Raw genomic sequence first — 15856 nt, 5'->3', positions numbered from 1 at the left:
CTTTATCATAGTGCTTTCGAAACAGATACTGGTGGGGAATTCCAAGGAGGAATATTGGTGTCATGGATTCTTAAAAAAACAGAAATTGTAAGAACTTATTAGAATTCAGATGTTTTTATTGCATTTCAGTTTGATGAGAACATTCACAATTATATCCATATGCATCAGAACATTTAAACAATTCCACTTGGCTCTTTAGCAAAGAAAATGATAACTTTTGGAAAATGTTCAGCTAGAATTCCAGAGCGATGATCAAACGAGAGTTTAACATTTTGTGAAAATATGAATAAATGATCAATTATATTAAAAACATATTGCATTACAGACTAGAACATCTTAATAGAAAAAGTTTGAAATATACTGTCACATCATGTAGTCATACTTATTCACAGGGACTGCAAGTGAGTGATTTATCTGGAGAGTCCTCATTAGTTGTAAGCATTCTTTTGCAACACAGATGTATAAAAAATCTATACAGAATTCCAAGTGTTGTTACATTCTGTTAAAATTCCTCTAATACAAATAGATAACAATGGAAGAGGCATGTTCACTAAGAAATAATAATTGATCTAACATGCCCCAAATTAATAATTTTGCATTGGGCAATATGCCAGCAAGTCTTTTCTGATTCATAGAATATGTTAGGCTGAATTAGGTACCATAGCAACTTAAAGTATTTGTATTACACTATGAAGTTCAAATCATTATTTGAATGAAATAGCATTCAGAATCTATAAGCTGTGTATCTGTTAGAATCACTTATAGTATGTTTGGGGAACTGTGGGGTAACCATCGGCAAGACTATTTTCCACATATGTGACTAATCATTTTAGAACTGGGTATATTCCTCAAGTGTATCACTCAAAGATGTGTTCAGTGGCAGAGTTGTTTCTCCAAAATATGGTTGGAAAACATTTTTCGCTTCAAGCAGTGACACCACAGTACCTATTGTTGTCTTTGGATCAAGAAATGTTACCAGTGGCAAGTTGATGTTTTTTTCCTGATAAATACGATTCTGTACTGTTATACTTAGCATGGAATCAAGGCCAACGCTGGAAAGATATGTTTCTTTCGTAAACTCTGCAGGATCAGCATTGCTGACTTCAGACAACAATGCAATGACATACTGCTCAGGTAGCATTGCTGAATTACTAGATAAAACTTGCTCTTGATTGAGCTGTGTATTACTGATTTCACCCTGTACCAGTGAAAAAAATCGGGCTCTGAGAGATGGATTTTCAGAGATAACATTTCTATGTAAAGCTGAGAAATTAAATTTACATACAGCTTGTTGTGGATTGTTCAATACCAAGCAGTGTTCAAGGCATCGAGTAATTTCTGAAATTTCCATAATCATTATCCCCTTTGATTCCAGAAATCTTTGGGTGTTTTCCTTATTGAGTAACAGGCCGAGGTTTAGCGCACCCCAGTTTAAAGATTGCCCTACAAACCCTAGGTTTCTCCTATAGTGGATAAAGGAGTCAAGAAACGAGTTTGCTGCAGAATAGTTTGACTGGCCAGTATTTCCAATAAATGATGAAATTGATGAGTGGCATACAAAGTAGTCCAGCTGGAGAGATTGTGTTGTACAGTGAAGATTCAGGACTCCTGCAATTTTGGGACTCAGAACCTTTTCAAACAGTGATTTATTTAGAGTTTGAAGAAGGCCATCATGTAATACAACTGCACTGTGAAACACTCCTTTAATTGCAATCTTTGGAAAGGAGTGAAAAAAAACATTGATTGCTTTCTCAACATCTGACAGCACTGAAATGTCACAGGGTATGCTAACTACATGGGTCCCAAACTGATTCCATAGATTTCCAAATTCTTTCTGCTTCTCATTTGATGGACTGCTCCTTGACAGAATTAAGACATATCCACCACCATGTTTGGCAATGAAACTTACTGTCTGAAAGCCAAGCCCTGAAAGTCCCCCTGTCACTATATATGCAGCATCACTTCTAAAAAGTTGTTTTTGACTGTGATACACTTGTATCTCTGACATCCTACTATCTGTTGCATGTGTGCTCTTCAGGTCTACAATTGAGATAGCTTTGCAGGTGAAGTATGATTCCTCCATGCATTCATCCACCTCAGAGATCATTTGCTGAAAGTTAGTCTTTGGCAAATCTAGCTGTTTCCTTTTTAAATGCATTGATTTCATCCATTGATAAACATCATGTGCAGATTTCTTAAGATATCCCTTCTGAAATATGTTAGCTACCTGCAAAACCTGAATATAAACATTGTCCTTTTCACAACCAGGAATGGTTTGAGAAGTGTCAAGCACCTGGTTGTTGTCAAAGAGAACAATGACATGTCTAGCAGAAGAGCTGTTGACGTAATTTGCAACTACGGATGTCTTAATAGGTGGCAGGAAAAGCAATGCATCAGAATGAATGGAAGCATGTGAGAAATCATTAAGTGCAGTTTGAACTCTCCAACCCAACTCAGTAGCTGCCAAAGACAACACTTTACCCAAACATGATTCTGGTGCCATGGAAACAATTGTCAAGCATTTGTGATATTTAGCTCTAGGCAAAATGTTATGGAGTATTTCCCATGCGAGTATAAAGTATGAAAGACATGGTGTCTGCTTCAGCAATGGAATCTTACTGCTTTTGTAACAAACAGATGCAGGAAGGCTAACTGTTGAAAATGCGGCAACTGGATAACATGCAACAACATGATCTCCTACTTTGCAGGTCTTTACATCACTGCTGACCGCTGTGACTGTACCACTGAAGTCTAGAGCAAGTAGTTTGTGCCCTTCTGTCAAAGTTTTGTTCCAGTACATTGCCCGTCCAAAGTTCATAGCTGCGACACTGACTGGAAAGTAATCTGACGAATGGATGCAAATGTTATCAATTTTAATATGTACAGTTTGTTTTGTGAGTTCATTCATGTTGCCTTCTTGTGGCTTTGCATGGAATTTCACAACTTTGTAGGGATCCATAGTCTGGAAAGTAACATTTCCAAAACCAGAATAAGGAACCATTCTGATAAATTGGTCAGAAATGTTATCATGCATTCGTGTGACATGGGAAGTATAAATCTTTCCAAGCCTAATCATTACTTCTGGGTAATTAGGAGGCAGGCTAATTGCATTTGCTAATGCTGTAATATCTGTAGCAATGACAGAGCTGATGTCAATCAGGTGAAAATTAATGTCTTGAATTTCTGCAGCACATGATCTGGTCATACCCCATAAGGCAAAGCCTGGAGTGATTTGATCCACTGTTTTTTCTGATGTCCTGTATGTGATTGTTCTGATAGACTTGGTGGATTTTTTCCCTTGAACCAATTGAAGGATTTGACGATAAATCTCGCAGCAGCTGCTGACATGCTCCACCACTGCTTTGCTGTTCTGGTCAGTTAAATTTTGCATCCCCCACAAGAATAACACTTCATCAAAGCTGTTCAAATCATTTATATTGTGCTGGCTTAGAATCTGTGTAATTTCTGTGCCCATTAATGTCTTAGGTTCCTGGTAAGGAATATATGACGACTGATTGTGCAGGTACCTTTGAAGACTATTAGCAATTCCATAGTTATCTGCAAATACCAATGATTTGGAGGCAGCCGCATGATCTATACCTTTGGGAAGGTGAACAATTTCCTCCCAGTTATTTTGGTAGAAAAAGTTATTGAGTCCTGTGGAATTTTGTTGGCTAAGAAATGTAATTCTGACATTTTTTAGTTCTGCAATGAGTGCTCCTTTTTTATCTGTAAACCCCCCCGAGACCTCAAAAAATTCTGCAGCACTATTACATGTTCTCATATACATCATCATTTCTTGCTGCATAGGTCGGCATAGTGTCAAACTCCCTATGTGTGTTGGGAACCCTGTCCTAGAGTTTGATATTTTCATTGCTAACACGGCAGTCATTTGCAAATAATAATCTAAAATGACTGGATGAATATAGTATTCATGCATCTGCAACGCAATCTCGTCTGGTACCTTAATGCATGTTATAGCTTCCTTTAATTCGTCTCCACAGAACACATCTCCAAGGTGTCTGAAAACAGAACCATACTGGAAACCTAAAGAGGAGAGCGCTTCATAGATGTCTTCTGACTTTACCCTTTCTTTGGTCCTTTGCAAAATATGCCCAACAGCGATAATAGTTTCTTCAACAGTACATTCCTTTCCTCGATGAACCTCTCCCTTTGCATAACTGGCAGTAGATGTCAAAACAATAAACCTGGTCACTTTATCTTTGATGTTGAGCTGTACCTTGAGCTCAGTTGAGTTTGGTTGCACAATACAGGGACTTAGAAAAGTAATACTGATTTGGCACAAACTGAGAGGTATCTTTGGCTTAATACTTGCCATGACAGATGCTAACCCAAGTTCCACATGAATGGAACCAGGTAATATAGGTATGTTGTTGTTTTTGTGTTCCAATACATATGGCGCTGTTGTTGGTGTTAGGTTGTAACTGTATTCCTTGCCCTCTTTGCTTGAACTGGAGAGGAGGGGGTGAGTGGTAGATGCAACATTTTCATTACCTTGCCTCAAGTCTTCAAAATTGATTTGAAGCTTAGTACAATCAAACTTATAGCAAGGATATAATGTTGGAGCAGTCTCACGTTCTACATACATATTTTGCCAGTTAGGATTGTACCCTAGTTCAAACAGTTTTGATAAAACTAAAAGCAGTGTTTCATAATCTCTATCTGGCTGTCCTGCAGGAAAAACCAGAGCCTCATTCCCTACTATTTCTTTGATGTATCTTTGTAAGGCTCTTCTTGGCCCTATTTCTACAAACACAGCACTTTTCACCTCAACAACAGCAGTTCTTATGGCTTGTTCAAACGCAACAGGATTGCGAATATTTCTGGCCCAATATTTGCCTGTGACATAGTCATTCCTTGAAACCAACTGTCCAGTAACAGTGGAAAATACTTTTATCTCTGTTTCATGTTTCTCTAAATTTCCTATGTTCTCTTCTACCTGCCTTAAAATTGGTTCCATCAAGTGACTGTGATATGCTGCTGGAACATCTAAAATATGAAGGAATATATTTTTGTCACCGAATGAACTGGATAATTCTGTGTACAGTTTGTCTATTGCATTGGAGTCACCTGACACTGTACAGGATAAGGGACTATTGAATGCAGCAATGCACAGTCTCCCTGAATATGAATCAAGCTTGTCTGACACTGTTGACACAGGTAAATTGCTTACCACCAACATCCTCCCTCCTGTTACTCTTGACTGTAATGCACTTCGGTGGTAAAGCACCTTTATAGCATCTTGTAACGAAAGTATCCCAGCACAATGTGCTGCAGCAACTTCCCCAACTGAATGGCCAATGATAACATCAGGCTGTACTCCCCAAAACTTCAAAAGAGACACGATTGCCACCTGAATGGCAAATAGCAGCGGCTGTGCTATGTCTGGTTTTGTGAAGTCATTGCAGTCATTTTGAATTAAATCTAGTAATTTGATGTCTGCGTATGGTTTGAGCATTCGTTCTATCTCCTCTATTTGTGTCCTGAAATTTGCTTCTTTTTCTATAAGCTGTTTGCACATACCTTGATATAAAACGCCATTGCCACAAAATACAAATATTAGCTTTACCCCTTTTTTTATCTGAGTCACTTCAGTATCTGTGGCTGCTTTAAGCTGATGCTGTAGATGACTGAGAGAAGATGCCACAAATGCCTTTCTATATCTGTTATTTTTGTGGCTTCTTCTGCATGTAGATGTATATGCCAGGTTCTGGAATACTAAGTCATCACTTTCCCTTATTTGGTGACTTGTATCTTTTATCATCATTCTAACAGAATTCTGGGAGGCAGCAGAAAGCACAAATATTTCTAACGGTTTTTGTACACAGTTATAAACAGAATCCTGCTTGCACTGCCTTACTACTACGTGAGCATTTGTTCCCCCAAATCCAAATGAGCTGATCCCTGCTATCTTCTCTTTTGCCCAACCTTCTTCCCATTTCTTCACACTAGTTGGAATATGTAGATTCAAAGCTTTTGCATTGATGCTTGAATTCTCCTCAGAGTAGTGGAGTGATGGTACAATTTTTCCATGGTACATCATGAGGAGAACTTTAATTAAACCTGCTGCTCCTGCAGCTGACTCTGTGTGACCAATGTTTCCTTTGACAGAACCCATAATAAGTGGAGGTGAGTTTGAATGCCTGGATTTCCCAATGATATTTGATATGCTGGCTGCTTCTGTAGGATCACCAGCTGGTGTTCCAGTTCCATGAGCCTCCATGTACTGAATCTGTGATGGGTCAACATTTTTGGGGTAAATACTTCTCAACAGTTCTTCTTGCTGCATTTGTGAAGGCCTGGTGATGGGTGTGACTGTCCTGCCGTCCTGATTGACTGCACTACAGACTATAACTCCCCAAATATGATCATGGTCCTTCTGTGCCTGTTAACAGGGTTAATAAATATGGCTATTATATTATAGGAAAGATATTGGAATAAACATTAATATTTAAGTGGCTATTCTGGAGAGAAGGATGTGTGATAATTATGCCTTACCTTTACTAGCTTCTTCAACACAAGAATTCCACAACCTTCTCCTCTTCCATATCCATTAGCATTGCTGGAAAATGGCTTGCTCATTCCATCTGGAGATATCATTTTTGCTTTGCTAAGTGTTACGTTGATGCGTGGTTCAATGATACAGCTCACTCCCCCACAAACTGCCAACTCACAATCACCTGAAACATGAAAATAGGAGTTTGAACCATGTCTGGGTGGACAAAACTGGGCTTGATAATAGTACTTTGTAGTACAAATATAGATACAACAAACATAGGTGCAGCTAAAAGCAATATCTGTAAAATGCCAGGGCATGGCTTAATGTTTTTAGTTATTTCTGTGGTGTTAATAGTAACCTACATCTAATGATTCATGTATTTCCTAATGTAAGTGGTTACATTTCAAGCAGTATATTGTTTTAAGAGAAAGCAAAAAGATTATATTTATAGATTTGTAATAATGCATTGATTCCCAGAAAAGCTCAATCGGTGAGTGCAACCATAATGAAACCGAAACACTTCAACTTTTATAAGACCAGTATTTCTCTGTCTCCCTGAACTACTCTGCTAAATTTCCTAATAAATAAACATTTGATCCTTTAAAAAATCTAGAAGTTAGGGACTTCTATTTAACACAAGCTACTTCCTTACCAAATTATTGCAGTCAAATATTATATCTGGATCTCGACATTAGAGTTGCTAATATTACCAGTTAAACATTTAGGGGGGAATTCGGGAGGAGGAGGCCAGCAAGTGCAACCAAGAAGGCATGGCTAGAAGTGGCAGACGTCATAAGCAACAAAGGTATTGTTGCTAGAACCTGGATCCAGTGCATTCTGAAAAGGTAAGTGGTGTTTACATTTGGCAAATGGAAGCCCAGTAGTAATTGAAGAGCGACCATGATGTGTGAGGCCCTGTGGTAAACTCATGCATGGAGCAACACCAGGCATTATTGTTAACAATGAGGCATCCAGTTGTCATGCACTCAAGACCCATGCTCAGGACTGGGTGAATGCTGCATCGAGGTGGCTGCATGGTCACATCATGTCATCCCATCAGCTCTGTACTGCACGTTGGCAGTGGCCAGCACAAGGGTACCATGAGACAGTCCTGACATTGCCTATGTTCGTGCTTGCAGGAGAAGAGCATTCAGAATGCCAGGAAGCGCCAACAGACCAGAGGTGGAGTTGCTTTTATCATCGTGTTGACACCGATGGAGGAGGACACCATGCAGATCGGATGGATCACTGCAGGTCAGCCTGCCACTGAGGGTGAAGCAGGTTTAGTTTAGTTTAGTTTAGAGATACAGCACTGAAACAGGCCCTTCGGCCCACCGAGTCTGTGCCGACCATCAACCACCCATTTATACTAATCCTACACTAATTCCATATTTCTACCATATTCCCCACCTGTCCCTATATTTCCCTACCACCTACCTATACTAGGGACAATTTTATAATGGCCAATTTACCGATCAACCTGCAAGTCTTTGGCATGTGGGAAGAAACCGGAGCAACCGGAGGAAACCCACGCAGACACAGGGAGAACTTGCAAACTCCACACAGGCAGTACCCAGAATTGAACCCGGGTCGCTGGAGCTGTGAGGCTGCGGTGCTAACCACTGCGCCACTGTGCCGCCCAGGTGTGAAGGGTTTGGAGAGTGTGTAAAGATGTGGTTGCATTCAACAATCCCTACATCAAGCCTGGCATGTGGGAACTTTACTGCCACTGGGAAGCTCCTGATCAAGGGGAAGCGAGAGGCCTCAGTTGAAGAACCACATGTTTCACTTTAATATTTTCTCTCCATCAGGTCCAGCAGCAGATGAGGGACAGACCAGGGATGCAGCTACACCTAAAAGTCCGCAGGATGCAATGCCTTGTGAAGACACTCATCACTTCATTCCTGCACAACCTCCACCAGTGCAAAAACACTCATGTCAGTGGCTCTGATGCTCATGTAGAGTGCGTGGCATGTTGCCTCCCTGGTGCTAGGGTCAAGGATGTCACGGTGCGGCTGCAGGATATTCTGAAGGGGGAGGGTGAACAGTCAGAGGTCATGGAACACATTGGTACCAACGACATAGGTAGAAAGAGAGAGGAGGTCCTGCAACAAGAATTTAGGGAGCTAGGTAGCAGATTAAAAAGCAGGACCTCAAAGATTGCAATCTCTGGATTACCCCCGGTGCCAGGTGCTAGTGAGTATAGGAATAGGAAGATAGAGCAGATGAGCGTAGCTGAGGAGATGGTGCAGGAGGGAGGGCTTTAGTTTCCTGGATCACTGGGTCTGTTTCTGGCAAAGGTGGGACCTGTACAAGTTGGACGGGTTGCACCTGAACCGGAATGGGACCAACATCCCTGCTGGGAGGTTTGCTAATGCTGTTAGGATGGGGGGGGTGTTGAAACTAATTTGGCAGGGGGATGGGATATAGAGTGGAGGTACAGTAGAGGGTGATACACAGTCAAATATAGAAGAGAAACTGAGTCAGTCTGGAAGGCAGAGCAAATATAGACCTGTTAAGGCACAAGGGAAAAATGCAAGGCTGGATTGCATCTATTTTAATGCAAGAAGTCTTACTAGTAATTCAGATGAATTGAGGGCATTGATTAGCACATGGGATTATGATATTATTGCTATCACAGAGACATGGTTGAGGGAGGGGCATGACTGGCAGCTCAATATTCCAGGGTATAGAATCTTCAGGCGAGACAGGGGAGGGGGTGTAAAAGAGGAGGTGGCATTGCACTGTTGATCAAGGAGTCAATTACTGCAGTAAGGAGGGATGATATCTTAGAAGGTTCCTCAAATGAGGCCATACAGGTAGAACTTAAAAACAAAAAGGGGGCAATCACTTGGCTGGGAGTGTACTACAGGCCTCCAAACAGTCAGGGAGAGATAGAGGAGCAGATATGTAGGCAAATCTCAGAGAGGTGTAAAAATAATAGTAGGGGAGTTCAACTTTCCCCAATATCAACTGGGATGGTCTTAGTGCAAAAGGCTTAAAGGGGGCGGAATTCTTAAAATACATACAGGAGAGTTTTTTGAGCCAGTACATAGAAAGTCCTACAAGAGAAGGGGCAGTACTGGACCTAATCCTAGGGAATGAAGCCGGACAAGTGGTAGAAGTGTCAGTGGGGGAGTATTTCGGGGATAGCGACCATAACTCTAAGATTTAAGGTAGTTATAGAAAAAGACAAAGATGGACTGGAAATAAAGGTACTGAATTGGAGGAAGTCCGATTTCAATATGATAAAGCAGGATCTGGTCAAAGTGGACTGGCAGCAGCTACTTGTTGGAAAGTCTACATCAGACCAGTGGGAATCATTCAAAGAGGAAATAGTGAGAGTTCAGAGCCAACATGTACCCGTTAAGGTTAAGGGTAGGACCAACAAGTCCAGAGAACCCTGGATGTCAAGACATATAGAGGATTGGATAAGGGAACAAAAAGGAGGCTTATGGCAGATTCAGAGCGCTGAAAACCACGGAGACACTAGAGGAGTATAGTAAGTGTAGGGGGTGGGGGGGGGGCGGTGTACTTTAAAAAGTAATTAGGACAGCGAAGAGGGGACATGAAAAAACGTTGGTGGGCAAGATAAAGGAAAATCCTAAGGCATTTTATAAGTATATTATGGGCAAGAGGATAACCAGGGAAAGAGTAGGGCCCATTAGGGACCAAAGTGGCAATCTGTGTGTGAAGCCGGACGACATAGGTGAGGTTTTAAATGATTACTTTTCAACTGTGTTCACTATGGAGAAGGACGCTGTAGGTGTAGAGATCAGGGAGGGGGATTGTGGTATATTTGAACATATTAGCATTGAAAGGGAGGAAGTATTAGCTGTTTTAGTGGGCTTAAAGTGGATAAATCCCCAAGCTCAGATGAGATGTATCCCAGGTTGTTATGTGAAGCAAGGGAGGAGATAGCAGAGGCTCTGACACAAATTTTCAAATACCCTCTGGCCACAGGAGAGGTACCAGAGGATTGGAGGATAGCGAATGTGGTACCATTATTCAAGAAGGGTAGCAGGGATAAACCAGGTAAATACAGGCCAATGAGTCTAACATCAGTGGTTGGGAAACTATTGGAAAAAATTCTGAGGGACAGGATTAATCTCCACTTGGTGAGGCAGGGATTAATCAGGGATAGTCAGCATGGCTTTGTCAGGGGGAGATCATGTCTAACTAACTTGATTGAATTTTTCGAGGAGATGACTAGATGTGTAAATGAGGGTAAAGCAGTTGATGTAGTCTACATGGACTTCAGTAAGACTTTGGATAAGGTCCCACATGGGAGATTGGTTAAGAAGGTAAGAGCCCATGGGATCCAGGGCAATTTGGCAAATTGGATCAAAAATTGGCTTAGTGGCAGGAGGCAGAGGGTGATGGTTGAGGGTTGCTTTTGCAAGGCCTGTGACCAGTGGGTACCACAGGGATCGGTACTGGGACCCTTGCTGTTTGTAGTATACATTAATGATTTAGACATAAATATAGGAAGTCTGATCAGTAAGTTTGCAGATGACATGAAAATTGGTGGTGTCATAAATAGGGAGGAGGAAAGCTTTAGATTGCAGGATGATATAGATGGGCTGGTAAGATGGACAGAACAGTGGCAAATGGAATTTAATCCTGAGAAGTGTGAGGTGATGCATTTTGGGAGGACTAACAAGGCAAGGGAATATACAATAGATGGTAGGACCCTAGGAAGTACAGAGGGTCAGAGGGACCTTGGTGTACTTGTCAATAGATCACTGAAGGCAGCAGCACAGGTACATAAGGTGGTTAGGAAGGCATATGGGCTACTTGCCTTTATTAGCCGAGGCATAGAATATAAAAGCAGGGAGGTTATGATGGAGCTGTATAAAACGCTAGTTAGTCCACAGCTGGAGTACTGTGCACAGTTCTGGGCACCACACTATAGGAAGGATATGATTGCACTGGAGAGGGCGCAGAGGAGATTCACTAGGATGTTGCCTGGGCTGGAACATTTCAGCTATGAAGAGAGACTGGATAGGCTAGCGTTGTTTTCCTTAGAGCAGAGAAGGCTGAGGGGGGACATGAGTGAGGTATACAAAATTATGAGGGGCTTTGATAGGTTAAGTAGGAAGAAACTTTTTCCGTTAGCGGAGGGGTCAATAATCAGGGGGCATAGATTTAAGGTAAGGGGCGGGAGGTTTAGAGGGAATTTGAGGAAAGATCTTTTTCACTCAGAGGGTGGCTGGAATCTGGAATGCACTGCCTGAAGAGGTGGTAGAGGCAGGAACCCTCACATCATTTAAGAAGTATTTAGATGAGCACTTGAAACGCCATAGCATACAAGGCTATAGGCCAAATGCTAGAAAATGGGATTAGAATAGTTAGGTGCTTGATGGCCGGCACAGACACGATGTGCCGAAGGACCTGTTTCTGTGCTGTATAACTCTATGACTCTATGGCACAATTTGGTGTGCACTTCACAGACACGCAGGAGGAGGTAGCGGAGGCAGTGTCGGCTGCAGGCACGTCCCCTCTGAGGTTTGAGGAGAGGCCCACCAATGCACAGCTCCATGCAGATGGCAAGCCTCAGGGGTCATCAGCAAAGCAACAGGGGCTCCAGCTGATGCATCAAATGTGTGAAGATCTGTCGGAATTTCCAGAGGCATTAAAGTCTGATGCACATACGATGGAGAAGTCCATCAATGGCATGATTGGGTCCATATCTCTGGCATGTGAATGTATGACATCTTCCATTGAGAGAGTGGAAACTCTCATGGAGAGACACACGGAGCTTAGCACTGAGTGGAGGCAGGGATTGTGAACAGACATCCAGAGCATATCCTCATCCATGAGGTCAATGGAGCGATGCATGGGCGAGATGGGCCAGCCATGCAGCTCCCTGTTGCCAGGAGCTCAACCTCTCCAGGCAACCACAAGAATAAATGTGAGGTCTCAGAGGGCGGGGGGAGGAGGGGGGTGGGGGGCAAGCTTCAGGCAATGCGGCTCCTCTCAGGGCATTTCCACAGCTGAAGACAGATCCTCAGCCCCGATGGTGACACACTTGCTGGATCCTGCTCTGATTACTGAGGTGGCCCCTGCACAGATGGAGGTGGCCCTAAATGTACTGGGCACCAGTAGGGCTCAGGCACCCCGAGGACACAGACCTCTAATGCACCTGAGCAAGAAAGGCAGCAGCCTGCCTCCATATCAATTCCAGGCACGGTGGCGGTGGGGAGGCAGGGGCACCCGTAGAAGTTACCGCAAGCGTGCATGGACTAGCACTTGGAGCTCACCGGGTGATATTGTTTTGTAACTTTGAAATGTGTGTAATGTGTGATGAAAGTTAAAATTGGTAAAATGCAACCTCTAATGAATTGTATTGTTATTTCAATGCAATAGTGGACATTAGCCAGATGTTAAATTCAATGACTGTCTGGTCTGTAAAAGGTGAGGGACACGTGACACCTGTTTTGATGAAGGTCTTAACACATACTGGTCACAGGCACACAGGAATGCAGAGGGTCTCTGCTGCTAGGTCAGCAAGGATGCCTCTGGGAGAGAAATTCTTGGCTCAGCATGCCTCTTCACTTGTCCTCAAGTGAAATGTCTGCAGGCCAGAGGGTTATGAATCTCCCTGCTACATCTGTCAGTGGCCTGTGGCCTGGCCACAACTGCTATCCCCCACCACTGCCCCCCACCGAATGCCATCCTTATCGACAGGCACCTGTCGAGGCATCTCATGCTCACCCTCCTCCTTTGAGGATTCAGCTCACTCAGTGTCTTTCTCGGGCTCCAGTGCTACTCCCCTCTGGAGTGCCAGGTTGTGCAATGTGCAGCAGAAGACAATGATGCAGGGTACCCTTGCGGGTATGTATTGCAGTGCTCCCCCAGATCTACTGAGGAATCTAAACCTCATCTTCAGCAGGTCAATGGCCTCCTCGATGATGGCTCTTGTAGTCATGTGACAGTCGTTATATGTGACCTCTGTCTGTGTGTTGGGGTTGTGTACAGGAGTCAGAAGCCATAACTGCAGAGGATCCCCCTTGTCCCCCAGGATCCAGCCATGGTGGTCTGAAGAGCTTTTTTTATTCATTCATGGGATGTGGCGTCGTTGGCGAGGCCAGCATTTATTTCCCAACCCTAATTTCCCTTGAAAAGCTGGTGGTGAGCTGCCTTCTTGAACCACTGCAGTCCATGTGGGATAGATACACCCACAGTGCTGTGAGGAAGGGAGTTCCAGGATTGGACAAAGTCAGGATGAGTTTACAAAAGGGAAATCATGCTTGACAAATCTACTGGAGTTTTCAGAGGATGTACCTAGTACAATAGACAAGGGAGAACCAGTGGATGTGGTGTACTTGGATTTTCAGAAGGCTTTTGATAAGGTCCCACATAAGAGGTTAGTGTGCAAGATTAAAGCACATGGATTGGGGGTAATATACTGGCATGGATTGAGAATTGGTTGACAGACGGGAAACAGAGAGTAGGAATATCGGGGTCTTTTTCCGGCTGGCAGGCAGCGTCTCGTGGGGTACCGCAGGGATCAGTGCTTGGGCCCCAGCTATTCATAATATATATTAATGACTTGGGTGAGGGAACTAAATGTAACATTTCCAAGTTTGCAGACAACACAAAGCTGTGGGGGAATGTGAGCTGTGAGGAGGATGCAAGGAGGCTCCAATGTGATTTGGACAAGTTGGGTGAGTGGGCAAATGCATGGCAGATGCAGTATAACGTTGATAAATGTGAGGTTATCCACTTTGGTCGTGAAAACAGAAAGGCAGATTATTATCTGAATGGTGATAGATTGGGAAGGGGGGGAAGTGCAATGAGACCTGGGTGTGCTTGTACACCAGACAGTGAAAGCAGGCATTCAGGTACAGCAAGGAGTTAGGAAGGCGAATGGTATGTTGGCCTTCATTGCAAGAAAATTTGAGTACAGGAGCAAGGATGTCTTACTGCAGTTATAAAGGACCTTGATGAGACCACATCTGGAGTATTGTGTGCCTTTTTGGTCTCCTTATCTGAGGAAGGATGTTCTTGCCATGGAGGGACTGCAAAGAAGATTTACTAGGCTGATTCCTGGGATGGAGGGATTGACGTATGAGGAGAAACACTAAGGGGGAAAAACCGTTAGTGGGGGTTGTATATAGACCCCCAAACTGTAGTGGTGATGTTGAGAATGGCATTAAACAGGAAATTAGAGACACATACGATAAAGGGACATCTGTAATTATGGGTGAATTTAATCTGCATATAGATTAGGCAAATCAAATTAGTCACAATACTGTAGAGGAGGAATTCTTGGAGTGGAAACGGGATGGTTTTCTGGACCAATACATTGAGGAACCAACTAGAGAACAGGCCATCCTAGATTGGGTATTGGGTAATGAGAGAGGAATAATTGACAATCCAGTGTTGTGAGACACCTTGGGGTGAGCGACCATAATATGATAGAATTCTTCATCAAGATGGAGAGTGACGTAGTTGATTCTGAGACAAGGGTCCTGAATCTTAGTAAAGGAAACTACGAAGGTATGAGGAGCAAGTTGGCTATGATGGATTGGGAAACGTTACTTAAAGGGATAACAGTGGATAGGCAATGGCAAACATTTAAAGAGGGCATGGATGAACTGCAACAATTGTTTATCCCTGTCTAGGCAGCGGAAAAGCCCCTGGGAGGGACAGCATTACCCCTGAAATAATCAAGAGTGCCAAGCCTGCTATACTCTCAGCACTACATGAACTGCTATGCCTGTGCTGGGACAAGGGAGCAGTACCTCAGGACATGCGCGATGCCAATATCATCACCCTCTATAAAAACAAAGGTGACCGCGGTGACTGCAACAACTACCGTGGAATCTCCCTGCACAGCATAGCGGGGAAAGTCTTTGCTCGAATCACTCCAAACAGGCTCCAGAAGCTGCCTGAGCGCGTCTACCCTGAGGCACAGTGTGGCTTTCGTGCAGAGAGATCGACCATTGACATGCTGTTCTCCCTTCGCCAGATACAGGAGAAATGCAGCGAACAACAGATGCCCCTCTACAATGCTTTCATTGATCTCACCAAAGCGTTTGACCTCGTCAGCAGAAGTGGTCTCTTCAGACTACTAGAAAAGATTGGATGTCCACCAAAGCTACTAAGTACCTCATTCCATGACAATATGAAAGGCACAATTCAACATGGTGGCTCCTCATCAGACCCCTTTCCTATCCTGAGTGGCGTGGAAAAGGGCTGTGTTCTCGCACCCACGCTTTTTGGGATTTTCTTCTCCCTGCTGCTTTCACATGCGTTCAAGTCCTCTGAAGAAGGAATTTTCCTCCACACAAGATCAGGGGGCAGGTTGTTCAACCTTGCCCATCTAAG

General features: G+C 43.3%; 1 protein-coding gene across 1 annotated transcript in view; it reads right to left on the bottom strand.

The window, feature by feature from the left end:
• Window positions 1-642: 642 nt before the first annotated feature.
• The window catches only part of LOC137380120 (phthioceranic/hydroxyphthioceranic acid synthase-like), a 57034-nt gene continuing 41820 nt past the window's right edge, over window positions 643-15856 (bottom strand). The window contains exons 7-8 of the mRNA XM_068051798.1: window positions 6520-6701; window positions 643-6406 (exon numbers count right to left, since the gene is read on the bottom strand). Coding sequence (XP_067907899.1) covers window positions 830-6406; window positions 6520-6701 — 5759 coding nt within the window. The 3' untranslated portion in view covers window positions 643-829. The remainder of the gene's footprint in view (window positions 6407-6519; window positions 6702-15856) is intronic.

This window comes from Heterodontus francisci, chromosome 2 (assembly GCF_036365525.1).
Source record: "Heterodontus francisci isolate sHetFra1 chromosome 2, sHetFra1.hap1, whole genome shotgun sequence".
Classification (NCBI taxonomy): domain Eukaryota; kingdom Metazoa; phylum Chordata; class Chondrichthyes; order Heterodontiformes; family Heterodontidae; genus Heterodontus; species Heterodontus francisci.
The sequence above is the reverse complement of the archived record's forward strand: the minus strand, read 5'-3'. Positions and strand labels throughout refer to the sequence as shown.